Source organism: Aquarana catesbeiana, linkage group LG03, assembly GCF_042186555.1.
Source record: "Aquarana catesbeiana isolate 2022-GZ linkage group LG03, ASM4218655v1, whole genome shotgun sequence".
NCBI lineage: Eukaryota > Metazoa > Chordata > Amphibia > Anura > Ranidae > Aquarana > Aquarana catesbeiana.
Window position 1 is genome coordinate 540,559,408 of NC_133326.1, and position 27,661 is coordinate 540,587,068.

General features: G+C 44.6%; 1 protein-coding gene across 1 annotated transcript in view; it reads left to right on the top strand.

The window, feature by feature from the left end:
* ETNK1 (ethanolamine kinase 1) overlaps positions 1-27,661 on the top strand; it is a 66,876-nt gene that overhangs the window by 25,478 nt on the left and 13,737 nt on the right. The window contains exons 2-4 of the mRNA XM_073621451.1: positions 16,629-16,888; positions 24,070-24,210; positions 25,825-25,967. Coding sequence (XP_073477552.1) covers positions 16,629-16,888; positions 24,070-24,210; positions 25,825-25,967 — 544 coding nt within the window. The remainder of the gene's footprint in view (positions 1-16,628; positions 16,889-24,069; positions 24,211-25,824; positions 25,968-27,661) is intronic.

Consider the following 27,661-nt stretch of genomic DNA (forward strand, 5'->3'; position numbering starts at 1 on the left):
CTTGTGCTTCTTTCTGTATTTCTTTTTGGATTGTGGACAGACTATTGATTTCATCAAGTTTTAAAGTGTGAGTATACTCCCTTGTATGATTTTTTTACCTATAGGTAAGCCTATAATAAGCTTACCTATAGATACATTAAACCTAAACGTGCACAGTTTAGGAGATATTTACTTTAAATGCAGCCAGTGATGTCACCTGGTGCATGTGCTCTGAAGGAACTGCATACACATGATGTTCCCTCAGAGCCGTACCGTAAACAGTGACTCCCGCACGCATGCGTGGGAGTGATGTCATCGCCTGCTTGGCCATTTATTTTGCCGCAGACAGGGTGAAGATGGAAGCACCTTCAGTCGTTCGAATCTCGGCCGGTTCAGCAGGAATCGAACTGTGTATGGCCTGCCTTAAATCCTGAATGTAACTTTTTGGGCCTGACTAAAGTTGCTCGTTAGGGTGTATGCACACATTACACTTTCTAAAAATCTTTCAGTACAGTAATATGGAAACTAGAACTTCCACATAAAAAAAAACATGATTTGAACTCTTGAACTTTCTTTGTATATGTACATACTGTACATGAGCTGGATATTTTGTTCTCTTCGCAGTGCAAACAAAACAGCGAGAGCAGCTTGCACAACCCAACATGCACTGACTGGTGCATTTATATGCTTGCCCACAAACAGTCCATTCTGCATCTTGCACAATGTGTTCTTTATCACCAATTCCCTCTGGTTTGCCAGCCATCTCGTCGGGGAAGTGTCATACAGTCTTCATTGTCATTTAATGAGGGTGTAGGTCTCCTCAGATTACCTCAGTACAGGCTGACCATAGATCAGCTTTTATCTTCTAAAAGATCTACTCAACCGAATTTTTGTTGAAGGGATCCTATTATACGAATGATGGCAGCTCATTGTGCCAAGCTAGTTGTCTTAACGTTTCTCTAAATTGGTTGTATGGAGAACAGGTTGGGAAATCATTTTGACTGGTCCAATGTTATCAGTCATTCTGTTCTAGAATCTGGCAATCATTCTTTAATTAGTTTGAACTTTCATATAAATGTCACTGAATCTTCTAAAATTTGGCAATGCATGTCTGAACCCTGACAGGACATACTTGGCCAAGTGTGCCAGTTTACATATAGGAATAGATTTAGTTGTAAAATGGGTGATCATTTGATGGGAGTCCAATTGGAGCTGCTTACCTCACGTGTTTGCATACCACTCTGAAAATGACTTTAACCTATCCAAAAGATTACTGTCATTTACTTTGGACCTCATTGTTTAATTGGACCCGTCAGTAACATTATAAGTCTGCATGACTACATTCCTGATACAATATACTGCAACAGTACGGATTTACAATTTCAAACCATGTATGAACTCCAATAAGTTTAACTAAGTTGACTTGTCATTAGTCAGCTGTAGGCAGGAGGAAGTGTAGTCTCACTAGTACTTTTAAGCATTCCCAGGCCTGGTTTCACCCCTTCAGGCCAGTTCGTTTGTATAGTATGAGCACTTCAAACTACGTCCTGTCAACTTGTGAAAGTGCAAGCCAGCAGAATCGAACTCAGACACAGCTCAGTTAAACTGGTGAGTACTCCCTCAGTCTCCTCTCCTCCAGTGATCAGACTGCAAAATTGTAACTTTATAGCAAGTCAAAGGTGAGAGGCTGCAGCTGATACTGATCTGTTTCAGACACGAGCCAAAAACTGCACAGGCACCAGGATTGACATGATTGTGTCATCTCTAAGGCCGGGTTCACACTGGTGCAACAAACGCTCCGACGTTGGGAGCTCATGTCGCATTACGTGTGAAAATTAATGTTTCCCTATGGGAGCCATTTTAACTAGTCCGACACAAGTCGGTCCGACTTTGAAAATGCTCCCTGTACTTTTGGTCCGACTTTGATCCTAGCCCATTGACTATCATTGAAGTCGGATCGCCGTCTTGCATGATCCGACTTTGGCATGCGACTTGTGCTCTGATCTTGAGGGGGAACTCCATGCCAAATTTTAAATAAACTGGCATGGGTTCCCCCTCCAAGAGCATACCAGCCCCTTTCGGTCTGATATGGTTTTAAGGGGAACCCAAAATCCATTCCAGACCCTTATTCGAGCACGCAGCCCGGCTGGACAGTAAAGGGGGTGGGGATGAGCTAACGCCCCCCCCCCCCCCCCCCGAACCGTACCAGGCCGCATGCCCTCAACATGGGGGGGTGGGTGCTTTGGGGCAGGGGGGCGATCTGCGGCCCCCCCACCCCAAAGCACCTTGTCCCCATGTTGATGAGGACTAGGGCCCCTTGCCGACAACCCTGGCCGTTGGTTGTCGGGGTCTGCGGGTGGGGGGGCTTATCGGAATCCAGGAGCCCCCTTTAATAAGGGGGCCCCAAGATCCCGGCCTCCCACCCTATGTGAATGAGTATGGGGTACATCATACCCCTACCCATTCTCCTTGGGGGGGAAAAAAGTGTCAATAGAAAAAACACACTAGACTGGTTTTTAAAGTAATTTTATTAGGCAGCTCTGGGGGACTCTTCTGACTTCTCCGGTTCTTCTCCCGCTCTCTGGTATCTTCTGCCGGGCTCCTCCGCTATCTTCTGCTGTTTTGCTAGCATTGGCCCGGTCTTCTCCATCGTCTTCTTCCCTCTGGTCTTCTTCCGATGTTGACTCAATGCGCTCTCCCGCTGTAATGCTGTGTGCGTGGTGCGCAATGACTTATATAGGCATGGGGCGTGGTCACCGGGTGATGTCATCCGGTGACCTCGTCCCTTATGACGTCACCACCCGGGGCATGATGGGGTGGAGACGTCATAAGGAGCGGGGGTCACCGGATGACATCACCTGGTGTCCTGGTGACCACGCCCCATGCCTATATAAGTCGTTGCGCACAAGGCACTACAGCGGGAGAGAGCGTCGAGTCAACACCGGAAGAAGACAACCAAGAAGACCGGGCCAACACTGGCAAAAGAGCAGAAGATAGCGGAGCAGCCCGGCAGAAGATACCGGAGAGCGGGAGAAGTCGGAAGAGACCCCCTGGAGCTGCCTAATAAATTACTTTAAAAGCCTGTCTAGTGTGGGTTTTTTTTTTTTTTTTTTGACACTCCCCCCCCCCCCCCCCAGGTGAATGGGTAGGGGTACCCCATACTCATTCACATAGGGCGGATCTAGGGCTCCCGGATTCCGATAAGCCCCCCGCCCGCAGACACCGACAACCAACGGCCAGGGTTGTCGGGAAGGAGGCCGCAGGGCGCCCTCCTGCCCCAAAGCACCCACCCCCCCATGTTGAGGGCATGTGGCCTGGTACGGTTCAGGGGAGGGGGAGGGCGCTCGCTCGTCCCCACCCCCTTTCCTGACTAGCCGGGCTGCGTGCTTGGATAAGGGTCTAGTATAGATTTTGGGGGGACCCCCACTCTGTTTTTTTGGCTTAGGGGGTTCCCCTTAAAACCCATACCAGACCCAAGGGCCTGGTATGCTCTTGAAGGTGGAACCCATGCCGGTTTTTTATTTAAAATTTGGCGTGGAGTTCCCCCTCAAGATTCATACCAAACATAGTGCCTGGTATTGGGGATCCAAGTCTGATCCCTGTTCATTGAAAGTCGGACGTATGTCGACTTCAAGTCGCAGGGAAATGTCTGATCCAAAGTAGGAAGGCTGTCGTGTCCCACCAGTGTGAACCCGGCCTGAACCAGCATCTAGGTCCAGGAATTAGATGGTGACCCTTTTGTTTACATCAGCATTTTATAGAGATGTTTACAGGCTGTGCATTAGTTGTACTGGTTTAAAGTGATATTAAAGGCTTTCTTTTCTTTAAAAAAAAAAAAAAAAAAAAGTCATACTTGCCTGCCCTGTGCAGTAGTTTTGCACAGAGCAGCCCACATCCTCCTAATTCTTGAGTCCCTCGCTGGTGCTCTTGGCCCCGCCCTCCTGCCAAGTGATCCCAGAGCAAGCAGCTTGCAATTTCACCTCTATGTATAGACTGCATGAAAATAAAAAAACCTTGAGCCTTTCGAAGCACTTTAAGGACATGATGGTGATAAAGGAAGTGTGCATTTTAACATTGTAATTAAAAGCGGTGGGCACATTAAAAACAAACTCATTGCAGTCCATTCTACAGGGTTTTACAGTAAGTCTATCCTCTTCTTCTTCTATCAATGTCCTGGCTTTGCTAACATAGAATGACTATTCCTCCTCCTTCCCCTTTTTTTTTTTTTTCCCCACTGGTTCTGCATTCCAGATATATTTTCCACACACATGCAGAAAGTACAGAGGAATAGTTCATGTTTTCTGCAGAGTGTATACATTGTGCAATATACACAAAAATAGCACTTGTACTTCATTCTGTTATGCCTCTTGGTGAAGTTATATAACAGTCTCATTGTTTGCTGGTGCCTAGCTTGATAAGCTGGCATTGTGTCTGCATACACTTTGCGCATTCCCCTGAGGTCCCATGTGTACTCGGAGGACTCTGCATCTCAGTGTTTTATCACACGTGAGACACTTGTATTTTTAGTCCTGTGGACCTGTATGAAATCCCAGTGGTGTGTATAAGTATAGAGGACCTTTGTGTTGTTTTTTTTTATGGGACGTTCAGATCAAATCACCGGAAGCGGCTTTGTGCTGTGGAATGGTCCTAGTGGGTGTTAACACATTCCAGGTCCTTGGGGGAGGGGATAGAACAGAGTTCCTCTCTTGTCATAAATCTGCATGCCAACATTTATACACAACCCTGTAACTGCAGGTCACCTGATAATCTTTGTAGAGAACAAATCATTTTAATGTTGCATAAGTAACTAAAGAGCTTATATAGTGTGTGTGTGTGTGTGTGTGTGTGTGTGTGTGTGTATATGTGTGTATATTTAAGGAACAGGAAATTCTAACTTTTTTTTTTTTCTCTCTATAGAATGAGAACTCCTGTATTGGCATGCAATCATGTGAATGTGATTTTAACAATGTCGTAATGTGAGCAAAAATAAGTCTGTAGATTTTAAAGAAATGTTCCTTGTTAAAGCGGTAGTCCACTTGGTGATTTTGTTATCTACAGGTAAGCCTATAATAAGGCTTACCTGTAGGTAAAATGAATATCTCCTAAACGTTCACAGCTTAGGAGCTTCACCCTGGGTGCAGCCAGTGACGTCAACGGTGCATGCGCTCCGTTGGCATAACCTGCTGGACCTTCAGAGCTTTGTTCTGGGTATATGGAAGCCCTGTCAGCGGTGACAGCGCGCTGCTGGAAGGCTTTGTTCTAAGTTAAGTGTTTCATACTAGCACATTATGCAATTACCTTAGAAGTGTGGTGTTTGTTTTTTTGTTTTTCTGTTTTTTTCTTGCCGACCAACCGCTGCAGTTACTTTGGCAAGTTGGCTTGGCTGTGCAAATTGCCTTAGCTGTACATCTGTCCCTTTTTAAAAGCTATAGCAGGTGCGTGCCACCGGAGCGGATGTGCGTGGCCGCGATAACCACTGGCCACCCGCGATCGCTCCATAGAAAGCCAGAACGGGGATCTGTCAATGTAAACAAACAGATCCCTGTTCTGACAGGGTAGTAGAGAGAGATCGTCTGTTCCTAGTGATCAGGAACAACAATCTCTCTGCACTCCTTGTCAGTACACTCCCCCCACAGTTAGAAATACCTCCCTGGGGAACACTTAAAGTGATTGTTAAGGCTCGTTGTTTTTGTTTTTTGTTTTTTTTTGTTTTTTTTTAAATGGCAAACATGTCATACTTCCTCTGTGCAGTTGGTTTTGTACAGAGCAGCCTGGATCCTCCTCTTCTCGGGTCCCTCTTTGCTGCTCCTAGCCCATCCCTCCTTTGAGTGTCCCTCAGCCAGCAGCTTGCTACAGGGGGCACCTAAGCAGAGTCAGAGCTCCATATATCCATCCAGACAATGAGAGCGGTTTACCACCCTGTACTTATCTGCATTTGCCTGTATTGTTGGATTTTACCTTTAATAAAGATGTCCCTATCCCGGAGTGCGGCTATCCAGGATTTCTTCTTGTCTCATTGCAACCCAGCAAAGCCAGCACCTGGAACCAGTTCTCACTAGGGCGGTGTCATTCCAGAACAAGAGTGTTTTGTGAGCTGCATCTCTCTCTTTTCATATTCATCCAGACACCGAGCCCCAACCTTGCCACGCCCCCTCTCTCCCCTGATTGGCTGGCTGACTGAATTTGACAGCTACGGGAGCCAGTGGCGCCGCTGCTCTCTCAGCCAATCAGGAGGAGTGTCCTAGATGGCTGAGGGTATCGTGGACATCACAGGAGAGAGAAGGGGCTCAGGTAGGTAATTAGGGGGGTTCTGGGGGGCCGCTACACACAGGTTTTTTTATCTTAATGCATAGAATGCATTAAGATAAAAAAAAACTTCTGCCTTTACAACTCCTTTAACCCCTTCCCTGCCAGTGCCATTTTTACAGTGATCAGTGGCTATTTTGAGCTCAAAGTGTCCGATCTGTCCGCCGCAATGTCGCAGTCCAGCTAAAAATCGCTGATCACCGCCATTACTAGTAAATATGCCATAAATACAGTTGTGCTCATAAGTTTACATACCCTGGCAGAATTTCTTTCTTTCTTGGCCATTTTTCAGAGAATATGAATAACACAAAAACATTTCTTTCACTCATGGTTAGTGTTTGGCTGAAGCCATTTATTATCAATCAACGGTGTTTACTCTTTTTAAATCATGACAACCGAACCTACCCAAATGACCCTGATCAAAAGTTTACATACCCTGGTGATTTTGGCCTGATAACATGCACACAAGTTGACACAAAGGGGTTTGAATGGCTATTAAAGGTCCTCACCTGTGATCTGTTTGCTTGTAATATGTATGTGTATAAAAGGTCAGTGAGTTTCTGGACTCCTGACAGACCCTTGCATCTTTCATGCAGTGCTGCACTGACGTTTCTGAGCCATGGGGAAAGCAAAATAATTGTCAGGATCTGCGGGAAAAGGTAGTTGAACTGTATAAAACAGGAAAGGGATGTAAAAAGATATCTAAGGAATTGAGAATGCCAATCAGTAGTGTTCTGACTCTGACACACCATATTTCAGATTGTGGTAAAGCGCCTATGACAGGGGCTCTTTACCACGTGCTCAGCTGTGACCAATCACAGAGGTAATCAGGAAGTTCAGGTAATCTACTTTCCTCTGTTCGTGCTGACAGGGAGAGCTGATCGGTGGCTCTCCTAACGGGGTGGGGGTGTGCGCTGATAATCAATGGATTGATTATCAGCACAGCCCCCATTAGAGGTGCCCACCACAATGACCATCAGTAATGACTGTCAGTACCTCCTCATCAGTGCCATCTATTAGTGCCCATCAGTGCTGCCTATCAGTGCCCATCAATTCTACATATTAGTGCCACCCCATCAGTGCCGCCTCATCAGTGTCCGTTAGTGCAGCCTCATCAGAAAACACAATTTCATAACAGTTTGTTTTTTTTTTTTTTTTTTTTGTTTTTTTTTTCAAAAATTTCAGTCTTTTTTAGTTTAGCGAAAAATAAATAACCCAGTGGTGATCAAATACCACCAAAAGAAAGCTCTTTTTGTGGGAAGAAAATGATAAATAAGTTTTTTTGGGTACAGTGTTGCATGGCATCTCAATTGTCATTCAAAGTGTGAAAGCACTGAAAGCTGAAAATTGTCCTGGGTAAGAGGGGGGGTGCCCAGTATTGAAGTGGTTAATGTACTTTTAATTATTGGTAATTTGATCCAACTCCGAAGAGGAAATCCCAGCACCGTAACAATGATACAGCCAAACAGCAATGACAAATTCCACATTTCAAATTATAGAGCAGGACCTGTGAAGTCGTGCCGGATGCTGCGGCCATTTTTTATCTAATGCTCATTTCCATGTATCTATGCAAGTGTGATTAACTTTAATATAAATGGTTTTAAATTGTCTTACACTATGGAGGCTTCTTTTATACTCCTATGAGGTATAAATCAATGGTGAGACAAGTATCCAGGAACTCAGTGTTGGGGATACTTTGGAGTATTACTGCTTTAAAAACTGGCTGGTTAAACCTGGATCCTGGTACCTGCACTGATAGAAGACCAGAGAGCAGCCTTATTGTACCTGGAAGTGAAATAACAATTGAGCCTGAATGAACACTTTATAATTTGAGGGTCATTGCTGTTTGGAAAGCAGCTTGGCTGTATTACTGTGGTGCTGTGTAGATCCTTTTTCTGACACTAGTGAGAGTGCTGGGATTTCCTCTTTGGAATGGAATCATCATATATGAACTATATAGTGTTTGTATAGACATAATTCATTGTTTTTAGCGCTGCAGAGTGATATAATTTACTACCTTTTTGTAATCAACAAATTGCTGCTAGCAGCTTTTATATATCCAAGTGCGGGTGTTCTATTTGAATTTTAGTTATTGCAGTATTGTAGTATAACTGGAACTGGGGATGTGGTACTGTGGCTGTCAGCCAGTCTGTATGTGTCTTCCTGTGGTATCTCCCGCTCAAAAGCATTTTAATGAACGTAAGCCAAAGAATTTCCTGAAGCCATCATAATTCCTCCTGATGCACATGTATTGCTGGTAAGAACATGTGATTTATTCAGCAGATTCCCACAGGGTAGTACAAGGAGGTCAAGATATGTTGCTTGCTACTGGCAACATGAGCATCACTCTCACTCTCATGAGCATCACTCTCTTTAGTCAACAAGATTAAAAATCTGTAGAGTTTTTTGTTTTTTGTTTTTCACTATCCGGGTGTGAAATTTCAGTGCTGAAGCCTTATCGGGGGTGGGGTCTATGCTAAATTCGTTTGTGATCTCATCTAATTTTTCAGTGGCCTTTTGTAGTGTCATTCTATTGATACGTGTTGTCAATATGGTCCGGACATGTAATTTTAAAGGATTCCCAGACCATATCCACAGGAGCAGTGTCCCTGTTGGTGTTAAAGAAGAACTGCCATTCCCCACAAATGTCCTCCTGATCTCCCAGGGCCAATAGCCAGAACGGGTTAAGGCGCCACACTCTAGGCCCTGCTGGTGGAGTGAGTGTCAGGGAAGCCCAGCAAGGAGCGTGATCAGATAGAGACCTAGTGTGATAGCCTGAGTCAGTTAACAAGGGGCGTAAGGTGTTCGAGATCAAAATCATGTCAATGCTTGACATAGAAGAGTGTGTTGCAGAGAAACATGAAAATGCTTGGGCCTCTGGGTGTTTATGACACCATGTGTCGGTAAGTGAGAATTCCGTTAAGGTGCGCCCAAGCCTGGTAGTGCCGGGGGATGGAGTATCTCGACTCAGCTGTAACCGGTCCACGGATAGATCAAGGACCATATTGAAATCGCCGAGCCATATGGTTGGGACCAAGGGATGTTTTGTCATAAAAAGAAGGCCCTCGTTAATCAGAGTGGATGTGTAAGGCGGGGGGGGATGTAAAACGCCATTATGAGATATTGAATACCTGATAAGGTGCAGTGCAGGAAAATAAATCTGCCCTGAGGGTCAGTTCGCACTGAAATGCAGCTAAACGGAGTGGTCTTGGCAATCAAGATAGATACCCCCCCGTGAGTATGGAGTGTGGGTGGCATGATAGGTCCAGCCTATCCACGGATGCTTTAAAGCACTTTGGAGTTGTCCGGTAACATGTGTTTCAACCAGGACAGATATGTCAGCCCGGTAGGTTTTAAGACACCCAAATATTGCGGATCGCTTAATCTTGTCCCGAAGTCCTCTAACGTTCCAAGTTAGGAACTTTATATTAGTCATACTTTAGTTGTTGTATGTTATGGAGACACACGGCACATAATTTTGCCTGAGACGCCTTTACCCACACTCCACACCACACGAGCCCCTCGCAGCCATGCATTAGTAATCTGTAACCTGTACATTGTCCTCTATTGCAGTGTAACGTGTCATAAACATAGTTCCCCTTCCCCCTCCCTGCCCTCCACCTCCCAAACTTGGCTGGGGCATTCAACCCAAAACCCGTGCGATTACATGTAAATATCTTGCTACTCACACCTGAGAGAAGTGATCGCACTATTTTAACATTCACCCACTGGTGGCTCATTAATGCTTTTAGTAGCAGAACGAATACCGCCAGTGGGGGTGAACAAACGCTGGCAACAAATTCAGCAATGTAAGTATAGGACGGGATTGCTGAGCAGTAGCCGTCAGATATATAACTCTAACCGACCACTCTACCGTGATATTTAGCAACTATACACAAATATTGTATAAACTTTTGACATAAGAGAACAACTCAAATCAATTATTGATTAACCCCCCCCCCCCCCCGCTTTCAAAAAAAAAAAAAAAAAAGGAGAGAAAGCTGGGGAAGAGAAAAGGAGTTCTTCTGGAAAGGAGGCGGACATATAGGTAGGAGACCAGTAATCCGGAGCCCTGTGTGGACAGACCTGTCTTTTCACGTCTCAGTCTCAGGGATCCAACCACTCTCAAGTAACAAGTTTGGCTTTGCAGTACCGGAAATCCCCCCTTAGTTGGGGGTAAAGTGTTCTACGACCAATGTAGCCTCATTGGAGTAAGGAAACCCTTATAGGTATAATAAGTGAGTCTCTGTTCGTACAATAAGTAAGAAAATAAAACTGGGGAGAATGTAACTTATGAACACCCAGATCTGTAGGATAGATAGACTATCTGGCAGGACGGTTTCTCTCCGCTTCACGCTGATCCAGCCAGGCCATCGTCGGGTCCTCAAAAAAGTGCGCACGGTCTTCTCCCAGCACGTGGAGACGGGCTGGAAACAGCATGGCGTACTTTTAAGTTGTGGATCCTCAGTCGCCGTTTGACCTCTCCAAAGCGCGCCCGCTGTTTTTGGACCTCCGCAGAGAAGTCCGGGAACGCCATCACATGTCCCGATTGAAAGGGTATGTTCCCTTTGGTTCTTGCTAGACGAAGGATGGTGTCTCTGAAATTCAATAGCTTAGCTATGAAGGTGCGTGGTGGTGCCCCTTCAGGAGGGCGGCGTGCGGGCATTCGATGAGCGCGTTCCACTACGAATGAGGTGGAGAAGGCCTCTCTGCCATATGTGGTAATGAGAAGTTTTTCTAAGAAGGTGGCTGGGTCACGACCCTCCATGCCCTCCGGTAATCCGATGAATCGAATGTTGGATCTGCGGGATCTATTTTTAAGGTCGTCTTGCTTCTGAGCTAATTGCTGAAGTTGACGCTGCAAGTCCTCTTGGGAGTGTTGTAAGGGATATATTATGTCCTCCGCTCTGCTGATTCTGGTCTCTGCTTCCGTGACCTGCTCACGGATCTTAGTCATGTCCTGGCGGATTAACGAGATGTCCACCTTCACCTCCTCTATCTTGGTGGTCTATGTTGATTGGCATAGGGAGATCGCCTCCAGGACCCTAACAGTGTCTGCAGCCTCGTGTTCTGCACGCTGGACAGTGGAAGGTGCTGCTGAGGCGCCATCTTGCCCCTCCAGGTCCCGATCTACTCTCCGGTATCTGTCTAAGGAGGAGGATGCCGCTGTGTTTCTCTTCGGCGGAGACATGGTGTTGCAGGTTTGGCAGGAGTATACAGCGCAAATGTAGGATAATTTGCCGGCTAGAACGATACAGGATAGCGCTGACAGGATATATCACTAGCGGAGCTCTGCTCGGACACGTCCGCTCACATCTCTGTCCAGGCCACGCCCCTCAAATCTGTAGAGTTTTAAATAAATTTTCTTTCTTGTTGTTCATGTCACCACTGGAGAGATTTTTTTTCATCACTTCCTGTCCCAACAGGAAGTTGGTGGAATTTTTTCTCTGTAGGGATTTGGATCATAATAACCCCTAACAGATCTTCTGTCCCTTTTTCCAATGTAAGCAAATAAAAAAGCCTCTGGGTGCAGTTTAACTTTAAGGGAAGTATTCACACCTGTGAATAGACCCTGCCTACAATTGGATGTGAGATCCCCAGCAGAGGTTTCTGGGATTTTCTGCAAGTGGGAGGCTGCTAGTTCCCGCAGCTAATTGTGCCCACTTTCATGTAATCGCTCATGCAGTGAGTACATGCGAGTGATAGGCTCTGGTCACATGCAGTCTGCATAAGTGGACGCAATTACCTGCGAGAGCCGGCAACCTCCCACTGCTTTCAGTTGGGCTACCTCTTCCAGATAATCGCAAGAACCTCCTCTGACATTCTCTCATCTAATTGCAGGCAGGGTCCGTTCGCAGGTGTGAATGCACCCTGAAGTGGCCATAATAATCATTTTAAAATAAGTAATAGACACCCCTATGAAGCTACCTGTCCTGCTGCCTGCACCGCCAAACTCTCTTGAATGAAAAGAAAATCTTCCTAAAAAAAAAAAAAAAACTTTAGCACACTTCTACATGTCAGATGCTTGTCCACCTGTCTGCATTGTGGTTCCTAATCCTGTTCTTTATATACTGTAGTTTCAAAAGGGCATGTGGTTCAGGCTAGAAAGCAGTAGATGCTGTTAATCAGGGGAAGTTTGAGTACTACAGAAACTTTTAATCACAGGCACCAGCCCTGAAGGTTACAGGGACCTGTAGTGAAAGTTTGTGCAGGTCTGCTGCCCCTCAGATGTGCAATTTTGTTACTTTAGCAGTAGACATAGAATAGAGTTTGGCCAGCTTTAGCCCTCATGCACACAGGCTGTTAAAAAAACGTTATGAAAACGCCAGTATCTTTGCAGTGATTTTTTTTAAACTTTTTTCAGCGTTTTTGCAATAGCGTTTTTGCAATAGCGTTTTTCCACGTTAGCGTTTTTGAGCGTTTTTTTTTTTTTTCAATGGATCAAAAACGCTAAAAAACGTTGGTGAATGACGTTTTTGAGCGTTAGAGCGTTTTTACAGCTGAAAAACGTCTCTCAGAACCCACTGGTCCTGGGTTTTTTTTACAGCTTAAAAACGCCTATGCCACTTGCAGCTCAAAAACGCCTAGGTGGGCATGAAGCCATAGACTAACATAGACAGGCCTTTTCAGGCTGCAAAAAAAGCTCAAAAAAGCAGCTGTAAAAACGTCCGTGTGCATGAGGACTTATAGGAAGCAGAGGCTAGATGTGGCCAGGTTTATTACAAGCTGTTACATAACATCCTTACTGCTTTGCCGTCTGTAGATTTTTTTTCAGAATTTTTTTGCTCCTGATCTTTCTGTACTCAGAACACTGTCAGCACATTCTGAAAATAAGACTTCAGATACATTGATAATGTTGCAGATTGCTGGTGGCAATTGCTCCATATATACAAACCTGTAGAGTAGCATGATCACTCCCTTTCTTCAAATTATACCTTTTTTTTTTTAGCATTTACAGTGCTTACATTCCTCTTTAAAGTGGATGTAAACCCAATGTCATCCTTTCTAAACTACTGCCATGGGGGTTATCTATAAGGATATACATGCCTCCTGCATGTATCTTTACCTGTTAAATGTCTCCCCTCTGTCTGTTATGAGAGCTGAAAAGCTGCATATTCTGTGGGTGGGTCTGTTGTCTGGAGCTCGGTGGGTGGAGTCGTGATGTCAGTAGACTCCCCGCCCACCTCTACACTTCCCTTGTCAACATGCATTTCTCCTGTGTATTTCTTACACTGAACTTCTGCTATGATCTCTAACATCCAGTGAAAAGACAGGAAAGTAACCACATGACTTCAGCATGCCAAATCATGCTGAGGTGTGGAACAGCCAATCCTTGCAGAGCTGCTGAAGAAAGGAGTGGGGGAGGGAATTAAAAAATAATGCATGTCTCTTAGGCTGTCACTCACAGCAAGGGGGAGTATTTGACGCAGTTTTTCTCAGTTTGTCAAGATTTTTCTCACGGAACAATAAGAGGATTGCTCAGAGCTGGATTAACTCTGTGTGGCAAGACTGGGCTCAAATGATAGGAAATCTTATATTCTACAGTATGATATAAAAAAAAATTTAAAAAATTTGGGGTTTACATCCACTTTAAGTTTCCCATACGTGTGCAAATTATCTGCAGAAATTCTTATTAGTTGATGATAATCAGTGTTAACTTATATTCCTTTTGGCATCATTCCAGCAGTTGTTCTAGTGTCACTCTGGTCCCCCCCCCCCCATGTGGTATGTGCGGTTGCCTCATGGCTGTGCCTCCAATATCTCCATGGCCATTGAGAAGTCTTCTTCAGTATCCTGATCTGCACATGGGTGGACATATTTGCACTCTTCAGACGCATGACTTTGGGGCTGTTGTCCATAGACACTATTATGAGCCAGATGATTGCCAAGTTAGAAAGAAAAGACTAAAACTGGCCTTATACGTAGATTTTTTTTTTTTCATATTCCGCCTGCAAATCGGATTCCTCCATCCAAGCTAAGCAGCACAGATAGACTAATCTCCTGCAGCTATTGTATTATGTGACCCATGATAGGTTAGTGTGCTGCTCGGGCTCAATCAATATGGGGAGTAGTATGGATGGTTCAGCATTGGCTGTGGGAGTGCCAGCTCGGGGAACGGAGAGTGACAACATTATGCGAGGCCACGCTCACCTTGTCACTCTCCGTTTGCCTTAGTTTATCACAGGAGCTGGCACTCCCGCAACCTATGCGGAACAATCCATTGATTAGCTGTGAGAGTGGTGGGGGCGAATTCCTCCAACAGCTCTCACTGCTGTTTGGACAGTCTACCCCGCCCGGAATGCAAAGGTGAGGGGATTGTCCAGAGTATTGCCCGTGTACCTGTGGTTTCAATAAACAGTCCATGTTCAGCAACCAAACGAGTATTTGTCTTGTTTGTTGTTGGAATATCTGATATCTCTATTCAGACTGGGAGGAAGCGGTATATGACAAAAACACTCAAGCCGAGTGTGGGACGTTTCGTTGCACCTTTTTTATTCTTTTTCCCTGATCAGTGGTCACATGACCACCCGTTGCTCTCTTCCTCCGATAGATACACTACAGAGGGAGGTCACATGACCGCCCGGCAAACCTCAGAGGGATAACTCAGCCCCTCCCTCCCTAGTACATACACAGGAGGGAGAGAGTGACGGGCGGTCATGTGACTGCTGATCGGGGAGAAATAATAAGGTATTTAGAAGATGAAGTTAAAAAAAACGGCATACAGTATATACAACAGGTTATACTAGCAGTGGAGCTGACAGTGATTGTGTGCACTACCTTAACAACCCCTTTAACCACTTACAGACCGCCCGCTGCAGTTTTACGTCGGCTGTTTGAAGGAAGATATCCTGTCACTAGCTGGGTATGGAGACAAGTGAGGGGAAGATGGCCACCCGTCTCCATACAATTGCTGGCCGGAAGCGACGTCAAAACGTCACTTCCACCCACAGCTCTTAAAGGGCCATTTTTTTTTTAAATGACAATTTTTTTTTTTTATTGCATTTTAGTGTAAATATGAGATCTGAGGTCTTCTTGAGCCTGGTTTCACATATGTGCGGTGCGAATTGAAGCTCAGGTTTCACTGGGGAGATAACAATCTCCTGTTCAACGGATTCATTGCGTTTTTGCTCAGGATTAGAGAGCAGGGAGAGGGGGAGGGAGGGGGGGGGGAGAGGGGGAGGTGTAGTGAGGAGAAAGAGAAAATCCTTGTTCAGAACGCAATGCATCTGCGAATCAGATGCGTTCCCATAGGAGATAATAGGCTTGTAGTTCGCACCGCAATGCCCAAAAAACGCACACGTTTTTTGTGCAATGCGCAGTGCGAATGCAACGCACATATGTGAACCAGATGCATTCATATGAATGTATTTTAAAATGTCCTGTGAATTAGATGCGGTGTAAGCCGCATCTAATTCGCATAGGTGTGAACCCGGGCTGAGATCTCATATTTAAGGGGTCCTGTTATGCTTTTTTCTATTACAAGGGATGTTTACATTCCTTGTAATAGGAATAAAAGTGAATTAATTTTTTTTAAACTGTGTAAAAAAAAAAAAAAAAAAAAAAAAAAAAAAAAAAAAAAAATTCAAAGGTAAAGCCCGCGTGCAGAAGCGAACGCATACGTGAGTGGCGCCCGCATATAAAAACAGTGTTCAAACCACACATGTGAGGTATCGCTGTGATCGGTAGAGCGAGAGCAATCATTCTAGCCCTAGACCTCCTCTGTAACACAACATGTTGGGTATCAATTTACTCACCGTAACATTATCTTTCACAGTATAAAAAAAAAAAAAAAAAATTGGGCTAACTTTACTGTTGTCTTATTTTTTTAATTCAAAAAAGTGTATTTTTTCAAAAAAAAGTGCGCTTTTAAGACCGCTGCGCAAATACGGTGTGACAGAAAGTATTGCAACAACCGCCATTTTATTCTCTAGGGTGTTAGGAAAAAAAATGTGTAATGTTTGGGGGTTCTAAGTAATTTTCTAGCAAAAAAAAATGTTTTTAACTTGTAAACAACAAATCTCAGAAAGAGGCTTGGTCCTTAAGTGGTTAATGACAGCAGAGGAAAATCTGATTTTCTGTCTAGTCAGACAGGGCTGGCTGCTCTGTGTGACATAACTGTGTACATCTCGAGAATAGATGGACAAAAATACAAATCCTTTGTCAGGAAAAACCACTACCATATACAGTATGTATTTCATCTGCATATTTAGCGGTTTGCCTGGAGTTCAGATAGTCATCTGATAAGATATCCTATTATTTCTAAGTATATATTATGGATTAATGTGTAATGGAGAATATTTTAGATTATTGGTCTTGTATTGAACCTGCATTTCATTTTACAGGTGTTTACTGATGGCATAACCAACAAACTAATCGGTTGCTATGTTGGCGATACAATGGACGATGTAGTACTGGTGAGGATCTATGGGAATAAAACAGAGCTGCTTGTGGATCGTGATGAGGAGCTGAAGAGCTTTCGGGTCCTGCAGTCTCACGGTTGTGCTCCCCGACTGTACTGCACCTTTAACAACGGACTCTGCTATGAGTTCATGGAGGGAGCTGCCTTGGACCCAGAACATGTCTGTAATCCTAGCATTTTCAGGTACACATTTTTCCATTTTAAGTTGGACACAGGAATAAAAATGTTATATTGCAGCTTCCCAGTCCTTGGATGTGGTGGCTGCATTAGTTCTCTTTTTTTTTCACCTGGTGATCCTACCAGTAATACACTTCCTGTCCCAGAGTTACAACACTCATCCACTGTACTGTATCTATGGAGGAGCCATCATTGTCATCATAGGACACAGCTGCAGAACACCTCCCTCTTCTCTGTAACATAGAGGGCGGTGTTTTGTAGTCCACATAGATAGTTGGAAGCCATGTAACCGATATGAGTGCAAAACAGGAAGTTACAACATTTCTGGCAGGATCAACATGAATTTTTTGTTTGCACTTGTCAAATAGATATAGCAAAACTTTTTCAATACTACGTTTAACCCCTTCGTAGCAGCTGTATGCATATATGTGGCAGCACAAGGGAGTGTGTTATGTGCTGCCACATACAGTTAGGTCCATATATATTTGTACACTGGCACAATTTTATTTTTTTTTAGGTATTTACCAAAACCTTTTCAAGCTATAGTTATAAAATAGATATGGGCTGAAAGTGCACACTCTGTTTAATTTGAGGGTATATACATCCAAATCAGAAGAAAGGTTTATGAATTAAGTATAGCCATTCCCCTTTTTTTTTTTTTTTTTTTTTTAATATAAGGGACCAAAAGTAATTGGACAATTGAATCAAAAGCTGTTTCATGGCCAGGTGTGGGCTACTTCTTCATTATTTCTTCATCCATTAAGCAGGTAAAAGCTCTAAGTGTGGTATTTGCATTTGGAATCTATTGCTGTGAACCTACATCATGCGTTCAAAGGAGTTGTCCATGCAAGTGAAACAGGCCATAGTAAGGCTTCCAAAGCTAAACAAATCCATCACAGAGATAGCGGCAACATTAGGAGTGGCCCAAAAAAACAACAGTTTGGTACATTCTGAGGAAAGAAGAACGCATCGGTGAGCTCAGCAACATAAAAAGGCCTGGACGTCCACGGAAAACAAACGTGGTGGATGATCGCAGGATCCTCTCTATTAGGGGTGCAACGGATCAAAAAACTCACGGTTCGGATCGTTCCTCGGATCAGAAGTCACGGTTCGGATCAACAAAAAATAATCTCCCCCACCACTGTAATATCCACGTCATCTCCCCCACCACTGTAATATCCACGTCATCTCCCCCACCACTGTAATATCCACGTCATCTCCCCCACCACTGTAATATCCACGTCATCTCCCCCACCACTGTAATATCCACGTCATCTCCCCCACCACTGTAATATCCACGTCATCTCCCCCACCACTGTAATATCCACGTCATCTCCCCCACCACTGTAATATCCACGTCATCTCCCCCACCCCTGTAATATCCACGTCATCTCCCCCACCACTGTAATATCCACGTCATCTCCCCCACCACTGTAATATCCACGTCATCTCCCCCACCACTGTAATATCCACGTCATCTCCCCCACCACTGTAATATCCACGTCATCTCCCCCACCACTGTAATATCCACGTCATCTCCCCCACCACTGTAATATCCACGTCATCTCCCCCACCACTGTAATATCCACGTCATCTCCCCCACCACTGTAATAATGTATTGGCAGGGCATTGCACAGTATTGGCACTGCTGCCATCTGATCTCTCCCCTCCACTGTACAGATCAGTACACAGAGGAGAGAGAGGAACCGGCGTCATGACATGACGCTGGTTTGTTTACAAGTGATCGCTCTGCCAAATGACGGAGCGATCACGTGGTAAATGGCCATCGGGTGTACCAAGATGGCCGCCGCTCCGGAGCTAGGCCGAAGCCGCGGCCTTTCCTAAGGCCGGGGCGGCGGCGCGCTCTGCGGAGCGCTCTGCGGAGCGCATGTGTGCTGATCCGAACAGGCACCCCTACTCTCTCTATGGTAAAGAGAGGCCCATTCACAACATTCAGACAAGTGAAGGACACTCTCCAGGAGGTGGGCGTATCATTGTCAAGTCTACAATCAAGAGAAGACTTCACAAGAGCAAATACAGAGGGTTCACCACAAGGTGCAAACCATTCATAAGAATAGAAAAGTCTGATTAGACTTTGCCAAAAAAAAAAAAAAAAACCTGACCAATTCTGGAAAAGCATTCTTTGGATGGCTGAAAATAGGATTTTTTTATAATAGCTTACCTGTAAAATCGTTTTCTTTGAAGTACATCACGGGACACAGAGCCATAGTAGTTACTATGTGGGTTATAGGCCACCTTCAGGTGGTGGACACTGGCACACCCTAAATTAAAAAGTGGACTCCCTATATAACCCCTCCCACTGGTGGGAGTACCTCAGTTTTTTGTAGCAAAGCAATACACGTGTATACCAAAGACGGGAGGGACCTCTGTGTCCCGTGATGTACTTCAAAGAAAAGGATTTTACAGGTAAGCTGTTATAAAAATCCTATTTTCTTATTGTACATCATGGGACACAGAGCCATAGTAGTTACTATGTGGGATGTCCCATAGCAATGCCAACTGAAGGGAGGGAGACGCAACAAAGTAGAGCACCAAGAGACTAGAGGACTTTTACATCTACTTGATAGAATCTGGTAAATGTATGGACTGAAGACCAAGTTGTGGCCTTGCAGATCTGAGCCATGGAGGCTTGGTGATGTACTAACAGCCCTGGAGAAGTGCGCTTTAATATGAACAATCACTTGACAAATCCATTTAGAAATAGTAGATTTCAACGCTGCCTGTTCTCTTTTAGGACCGTCTGGCAACACAAACAAAACATCTGTTTTATGAATCTGAGCGGACACTTTCAATAGACTTTGATCACTCTCACCACATCAAGAGAATGTAGTGATCTTTCTTCCACAGAACGAGTTTCTGGAAAAAAATTAAGGCAGAACAATATCTTTGTTTAAATGAAAAACCGATACTACCTTCGGTAGGAATTCAGGATAAATAAACCAATATGGCTCTTTACAAGAAAGAGCAGCCAACTCTGATACTCTTCCTGCAGAAGATATGGCAACCAAGAAAAATAATTTTCCTTGTCAAGAGGTCCAAGGGAATATCTCGTATTAGCTCAAAAGGCTGCTTCTGTAAAGCTGACAGGACTAAATTTAAGTCCCAAGGGTTCAGGGGTGACCTTACTGGTGGATTAATCTGCGTTACCCCCTGAATAAAGTTATGAACCAGAAAGTGTGAAGCAAGTGGGTGTTGAAAAAACACCAATAAAGCCGACATCTGGCCTTGATAGTACTCAAGGCCAGCTTCATTTCTAATCCTATCTGTAGGAATTCAAGGATCCTACCTATGACATATTTCCTGGGGTACCAACCCCTGTATTTACATCAGGAGACATATATGCCTTCCAGCCTCTATAGTATATGACACTGGAGGCCGGCTTCCTAGCATTAACCAAGTAGAAACTACTGAAGCTAACAGCCCATGATCTTTTAGAATGTGGGTCTCAATGGCCAAACTGCTAAATTTAGCGTTTGTAAGGTAGGATGGAATACTGGACCTTGCAAGAGAAGGTCTGGCCATAGCGTTAGGGTCCATGGATCCCCTACCGCCATTTTTAAGATCTCGGGAAACCAAGATCTCCTGGGCCACACTGGGGCCACAAGAATCACCTCCTTCCCTTCTTGCTTGATCCTGCGAAAAGGCGCGAAAGCAGCAGAACAGGAGGGAATGCATAGATCAGTGAAAAACTGATCCCACGGAAAAAAACCAAGGTATCTGTTCCGTATGCTATCGGATCCCTTGTCCTTGACACAAAGTTGTCGATCTTGTTGTTGAACCTGGACGCAAACAGATCCACGTCCAGAACTCCCCATTTTTGGCATATTGACAGAAAGATGTTGAGGTGAAGGGACCATTCTCCCGGGAGCAATTGTTGGTGACTCAAGTAGTCTGCCTGCCAATTCTCTCTTCCTGGAATGAAAATTGCTGATAGGCAAGGAATGTTGTTTTCCCAAGATAGAATATGATTCACCTCTCTCTGGGCTGTACAACTTCTCGTGCCCCCCTTGGTAATTGATATGGGCCACAGCTGTGGCATTGTCGGATTGGATCCTGACAGAACAATTCCATAGTCTGAGCGTCCAGGGCCAGGCATACTGCCCGAATCTCTAGAATCTTGATGGGCAAGGTCATCTCTGATTTGGACCAATTCCCTTGGACAGACGCTTCTTCCAAGACTGCTCCCCAGCCCAGAAGGCTGGCATCTGTTGTTACCACCTTCCAGGTAACTGGTAGAAATGATTTTCCTTTTTGAAGATTTTTGGATATTAACCGCCAGTTGAGGCTCTGACGCACTTTGGGGGATAAACGCATTGGGAATTCCAGAGCTTGGACCTTCTTGTTCCAAATTGACAGGATACTGTTTTGCAGCAGTCTTGATTGAAACTGCGCATAAGGAACGGCCTTGAAAGAAGCCACCATCTTTCCCAACAATTTCACGCAAAGTCCAATAGAAAGATTCTTCTTTGTTTTGATCAACTGAATCAGTTCCCCTATGGAACTGATCCTTTCCTGGGGCAAAAACACCCTCTTCTGAGCTGTATCTATGATCAGCCCCAAGTACTGCAATCTTCTTGATGGTTTTAAGGACCAACACCTTAGACACTGGCAAAAAAACTGAGGTACTCCCACTGGTGGGGGGGTTATAAAGGGAGTGCACTTTTTAATTTAGGGCGTGCCAGTGTCCATCACCTGAAGGTGGCCTATACCCCACATAGTAACTACTATGGCTCTGTGTCCCAGCTTCAGTTAGAGCCTGGCAAAGCATCAGAAAGGAGGAAACCCAGTCTTTGGTCATGTCCATGGGTTCCAGACTTCAGGCAGTAATTGCCAGTAAAGGATTCTCAACAAAATATTTAAAAATTAACATTTTATTTATGATTGTATAATTTGTACAATTACATTTGAGCCCCTGAAAATGGGGGGGACTGTGTATAAATATGGTTGCAGTTCCTAAAATATTTGTACTTGATATTTATGTTCAATCCCTTGAATTAGCTGAAAGTCTGCACCTAAAATTCATTTGGATTGTTTCATTTTAATTTTATTCTGGTTTCATACAGAGCCAAAAGTATGAACGTTTTGTGTCCGTGTCCAAATATATATGGACCCAACTGTATATGCGAACCTGTCTTGTGCTGGGAATACATTCAATTACGCAGCACTGTGACTGCGCTGTCACCAACAGTTCAGTTGCATAGCAAAAATTTGATAGCCAATAGGATGGGCTCCTGATCTCGCGATGACTGCAACAGTCGATCACATGATGGGGAAGCCCATACGCATCCCAACAAACTGATGACAGTGCTAGGATGTATTTATCAGTTCAACATCTTCCTGCCCTGCCGAGTCCTGTTAATTTCTAATTGGTTGTCTTTTCTGCCCGGTGTACAATCATTTGTATATGGGCTAAAGCTAGCCATAGACTGTTTTGAATCTAGGCTGGTTCAGCAGGAACCTGATGAAATTTGAACCATCTATGGGTAGGCTGATTGTACTAAGTCGATCCATCGATCGACTTTGGTACAACCAGCATGTCAAATTTTTGCATGTGATTGTCTACGGCTGTAATGACTATATGGTTCCCCACGCCTTCCCCACTGGGAGAACACAATAGCTCCACGGGAGGGATTCCCCCATCAACACTGATTTGTGTTGATGGGGGAATCGTATCATCTATAGCCAGTGTCCTATCGAAAATAGTCCCCCATCAGATAGTGTCCGTCCTCTACTGCGCAAGCGCAGCGCCTGCGCACTATGGAGCACATGGGACACTTCGATAATATCCGAAAATCAACAGCTGAGCATTTCCTTTACAGGGCGCATGCGCACTTAATACCATATTATGTCACACGGCCCCGCACGCTCCCGAGGCTCATACAACTTTGTAAGGGGCGGTGGGTGGGCTTGCACAACTTTGTAAGGGGCGGTGATAAGGGCGGATACTTCTATGTTGCTATTTATCTTATACTGTGCCTAATTGTTTGTGTTAGGTGCTTAAATACGTACAGCAAACACGCCCATAAACAATGCTAAATCCACCCTTCACTTGAGTAAACGCGCCCCGCAAACATCCGCCCATTTTATAAATCCGCCCCCTCAGGCATCGGGAGCGTGCGGGAGCCTGTGACAGAATGTAACATGAATTGCGCAGGCGCCATTTATAGTTCATCAGCTGTTCTTCAGAGACTTTCGGCGTCTCCTTTTGTCCTCCTTACTGTGCAAGCGTGGCTCCTGCGCAGTACGGAGCGGACACGATCTGATGGGGGGGGGGGGGGGACACTTCTCGTCAGAACACCGGCATAAGCCTACTTTTGTATATGTGCCACGTTCAGTCCTCCTGCCGGCAGTGTGTGATAAGCATGTCTCTGGCCTTACAACTATTTATTTAAAGGGCAGGTAATGGGTTAACAGACCAAAAGCTACCAAATAAGAGGAGTTCTTTGTTGGGGTTTACTTTAATTCCGATCACTCCTTGCTGACAAACTTGTTTTTTTGTTTGTTTTTTTTTCTTGGCGTTTTATAATCTGTCAGTAAATATCTATGGATACAGGGTGTGTACTTTCTGCCAAAGGGTTATTTGTCAATGTAAACATTGCGTGCAGATACAGTCGCATACTGGATGGGATCACTTGTCAAATGTGTGCACAGAAAAAAAAACATGCATGTGTGCAAATTCAGCTGAATGGCTCTCATATCCTGCCCCATCTGCTCTGTTCAGCGGCTTGTTTACTCGCACAACTCTGTTGAACATAGTGAGGCCTTCATACCTAGGCCTCTGACATTAGAACATTCAGCTATTCCTTCCTGTCCATTTCCCTGCCTGCTGTGTGCGTGGCTTCTTCCTGAAGGTGACAGAGTTAAACCTTTACACGTAATACATCCAATGCTTACGCGGGAAAATTAGCTCCTAAGAAGATTCTGGTGACTTGTAATGCTGCGGTTTAGAGCATTGGTGATCACTGCACAGCTATAAATTGGAGTAATTGGAATTGGACAGTGATCTGTGATTATCTGCTGAGGCCCTGTCTGTGGGGTGTTCTATTTTTCTTTTAATGTGAAGACGCTTTTGGATATGAACTGATGATGGCGGTTAGCCTTAAGTAAAATAAAGTGACTTGTTAGAGACAGAGCTATTTAATTTTTTATTCTTTTAATTTTTTCAGACTCATAGCCCGGCAGCTCGCTAAGATCCATGCCATTCATGCACACAATGGCTGGATTCCAAAATCCAACTTGTGGTTTAAAATGAGGAAGTACTTCGCTCTTATCCCGACTGAATTTGAAGACTCTATCATAAACGAAAGGTAATCTGATTAATAAAGCATATACCTTCCACTACTGATCTACACATTAGAACTAAAAGTGCTTGCTGCTGAATATTTTTTACATGGATTCCTTTGTAGTCAATGTACATGTTTGTTTTTTATTTTGTGTTTGTTTTTTTTTTTTTCCTCCCTTCATTGCTAAACCTAATGTACATTATGGCGGATTATAGGTGTTTTTAAGCTTGGTGAATTGAGGGCAAAGTTCTAATACCTGCACTATTTGGCCACTAGCGGGGCGCTTTTAACCCCCGCTAACAGCCGAAAAAGGGTTAAAACCGCCGCTGCATCGGCTCTGCCCATTAATTTCAATGGGCAGGGGGTGTGTAAGCACCGCTCCTACAGCGCTGCAAAGATGCTGCTTGCAGGACTTTTTTTTACCGTCCTGCAAGCGCACCGCTCCAATGTGAAAGCACTCAGGCTTTCACACTGGAGTGAGAGAAGAGGCTCTTTACATGCGCTATGCAGGCACTATTTTTAGCACTATAGCACCTGTAAAGTGTCTCAGAGTGAAAGCAGCCTAAATGCCTACAAACCTTATTTAAAGCGGGGGTTCACCCACACCGCCAAAAAAAAAAATATTAAAAGCCAGCAGCTACAAATACTGCAGCTGCTGACTTTTAATACATGGCCACTTACCTGTCCCAGGGTCCAGTGATGTCGGCAGGGGAAGCCGAGAACCCGCTCGGTTCTCGGCAGCTGCCGCCGCCATCCTAGGTGAGGGAATCAGGAAGTGAAGCGTTGCGGCTTCACTTCCCGGTTCCTTACTGCGCATGCGTGAGTCGCGCTGCGCGTCCCAAGTGGCCCCCGCTGTCTCCTGGGAGCTGTGTGTTCCCAGCAGACAGCGCGGTGGGGACGGGAAGAGGCATAGACTCCCATGGGAGTCTATGCCGGAAGTGGGTGCAAATACCTGTCTTAGACAGGTATCTGCACCCCCCTCCCCCCTGAAAGGTGCCAAATGTGACACCGGAGGGGGGGGGGGTTCCGAAAAGTGGAAATTCCATTTTTGTGTGGAACTCCGCTTTAATGCTCAACTTTGAAAAAACCCATGGCTGGCTCTCCTTAAACCCCCCCATCCTTAACGGTACAAACGTATCATTTACAAACTTGCCACTGTACTCCTGGCAGCCAAATGCACAACTGCTAGAGCATAGAAAAAGCAGTACACTAGTTGCAGAAGCTAAACTGCACATAGACTCTTTCCCAGGTTGATAAAAAGCTTACTGGCATACCCGTGTATACTCATAATATTCCTGCTATGTGGACTCTATGAATCCAATATACCTACTCATTCCAAACAGTCTACCCATTATATAAAGCTCTTACCTATGGGAAGGCATCCTGGCATCCCTCCCCTTCTTTTCACCATCACTATATCCAATGTAAAGTACATGTCGTCTTTTTTTTTTTTTTTTTTTTTTTTTCTCATAGGAACATGCTCTGCTCGCTTCATATTCTCTCCTCCATCATACAGAACTGGATATCTTTTAATTGCTTGACATACACACATACTGCAGAATAAAAATTGAAGCCAAAAGCAGCATGGATTCTCATGAAACGGTGTATTCATCCGTATTTTTTTTTTCAACATGGCAGGTTTGTTCGTGATGTTCCAAGCCGGCAGGTCCTGCAGCAGGAAATGGCATGGATGAAAGATGTGCTGTCTAGTTTGGGTTCTCCGGTGGTTCTGTGTCACAATGACCTGCTGTGCAAGAACATAATCTACAATGAAAAGCGAGGTAGGTACTGAGAAACAGTAAGTACATCTCATCAGCTGTCAGATTCTTTAGCTACACTTACACATACCTTTCCTTGTTGCTCCTTCTGTTTCCTTTGGTAAGTAGGGAAAATTTCCTGCTGTGACTAGTGTGCGGTTATTTTAGTAAAGGTTTTCTTACCTGAAAGGTCTTTTGTGGAGAAGGTTATTCTTCCTTTAATCTATATGTCATTCCTCTGTACTAATGGACCCTCCTAAGCCTTAACCACTCTGACTGCTTTCTTCTTTTACTTTTTGTGGGCTTTATACATAATGTGCGGCTTATATTTTGTGACCTCAGCCAAAATTTCAGCTACGGTTTGTGCTTCATTTATATCGCCGCTAGTAGATTGATTGGTTCAAGCCACAAAATGCCACCAATGTACAATCCTATGTAGAGTGATGAGTCATACTGGTATCTGTGTGGGTTTTGTATCTTTTTTTTTTTTTTTTTTTTAAGGCATTCTAACCAAACAAGGCTCTGTCTGATGAATTCCTTCATTTTTATACTGCACTCCATTCATAGAATGTATCTTTTTGATGCTGCTATATACTCCAGGACTTTGGTTGCCCTTTGGCTTCTGAAATATAGCAGCCAAAACTTAAAATGGGAGAGAAGGTTTTACTTCCAGAATGGTTCCAGATTCGTAGAGAAGTATTTTCATAATTTCCAAATTAAGGAATCCCCTTGGTCCTGTTTGACCTGCGCTGTGGTTGATGAGTTAGTGTGGTCAACAACAAGCCCCCATCTCCCCCCACTACTGTTGGACCATGCTGCTCAGCTGGAGTCAATTTTTTTTTTTATAAGGGGTGACGGTCTCTGGCAGCTAGCGCTCTGGAGACTAGCCCCGTTTTTCACTGGGGGGGGCAGTGTTCATAGAGGAACTTGCCTACCCAATCTGGTCGGTGTCAAAACTGTCAAACTGAGGGGGTGGTAGCTCCCTATAGGAACACCCCAAAAAATTAGCTTCAACCAGGGGTAGAGCGGAAAGCCAGCCAATACAAAAAAAAATTGGCTTAATTCTGGGCTATTCTGACAAGACCGTGTCTGATATAACAAATAAACCCTGCCCCACACATTCTTATTGGCCCTTTGCCATAATGCGCAGCTTCACTAGCTAAGAGTCAGCCTTAACAGGAAAAGCTTGGGAGGCTGCTGTAGGTATGTGATCATCTAAGTTCCTGCACTTGATACCTGTAGCAGTTTGTCCTTCTTCCTCTTGATGATGATCTTTAAATGATCTGATTGAGTCTGAAACCCAGAACACGTGGTGCAAATGACAGCCATGGGCTCCAGGGTGCATTACTGGTTTGCCTCCTCCCACCCGCCATGCCTTCTTATTGGCTGCCAGATGCAACAGTCAGCCTCGCTGAGCAATAAGGAAGGTGTAGAATGTGGTAGTAGGTGTGCTAGGTGCAAATCCAGGAAGTTGTGGTCGCTACTCACACTGTTCTTTTGGGGCTGAGGTCACTGAAGATCATCTGAAGAAGAAGAATAAATAGGAGCCCTTGTGGGAGGTATAATTCACCTCCCGGGTTCTCTTTAAGAAGGATGTCTTTCTGAGCCTTGCTGGTTAGTATGTATCTAGTACTGTATGCATGTTTCTTTATATTGTGGCTGCCATGTAGCTAGGCTTTTTACCCTGCGTAGGAAAGAATACTGACATTTCAGAGGGT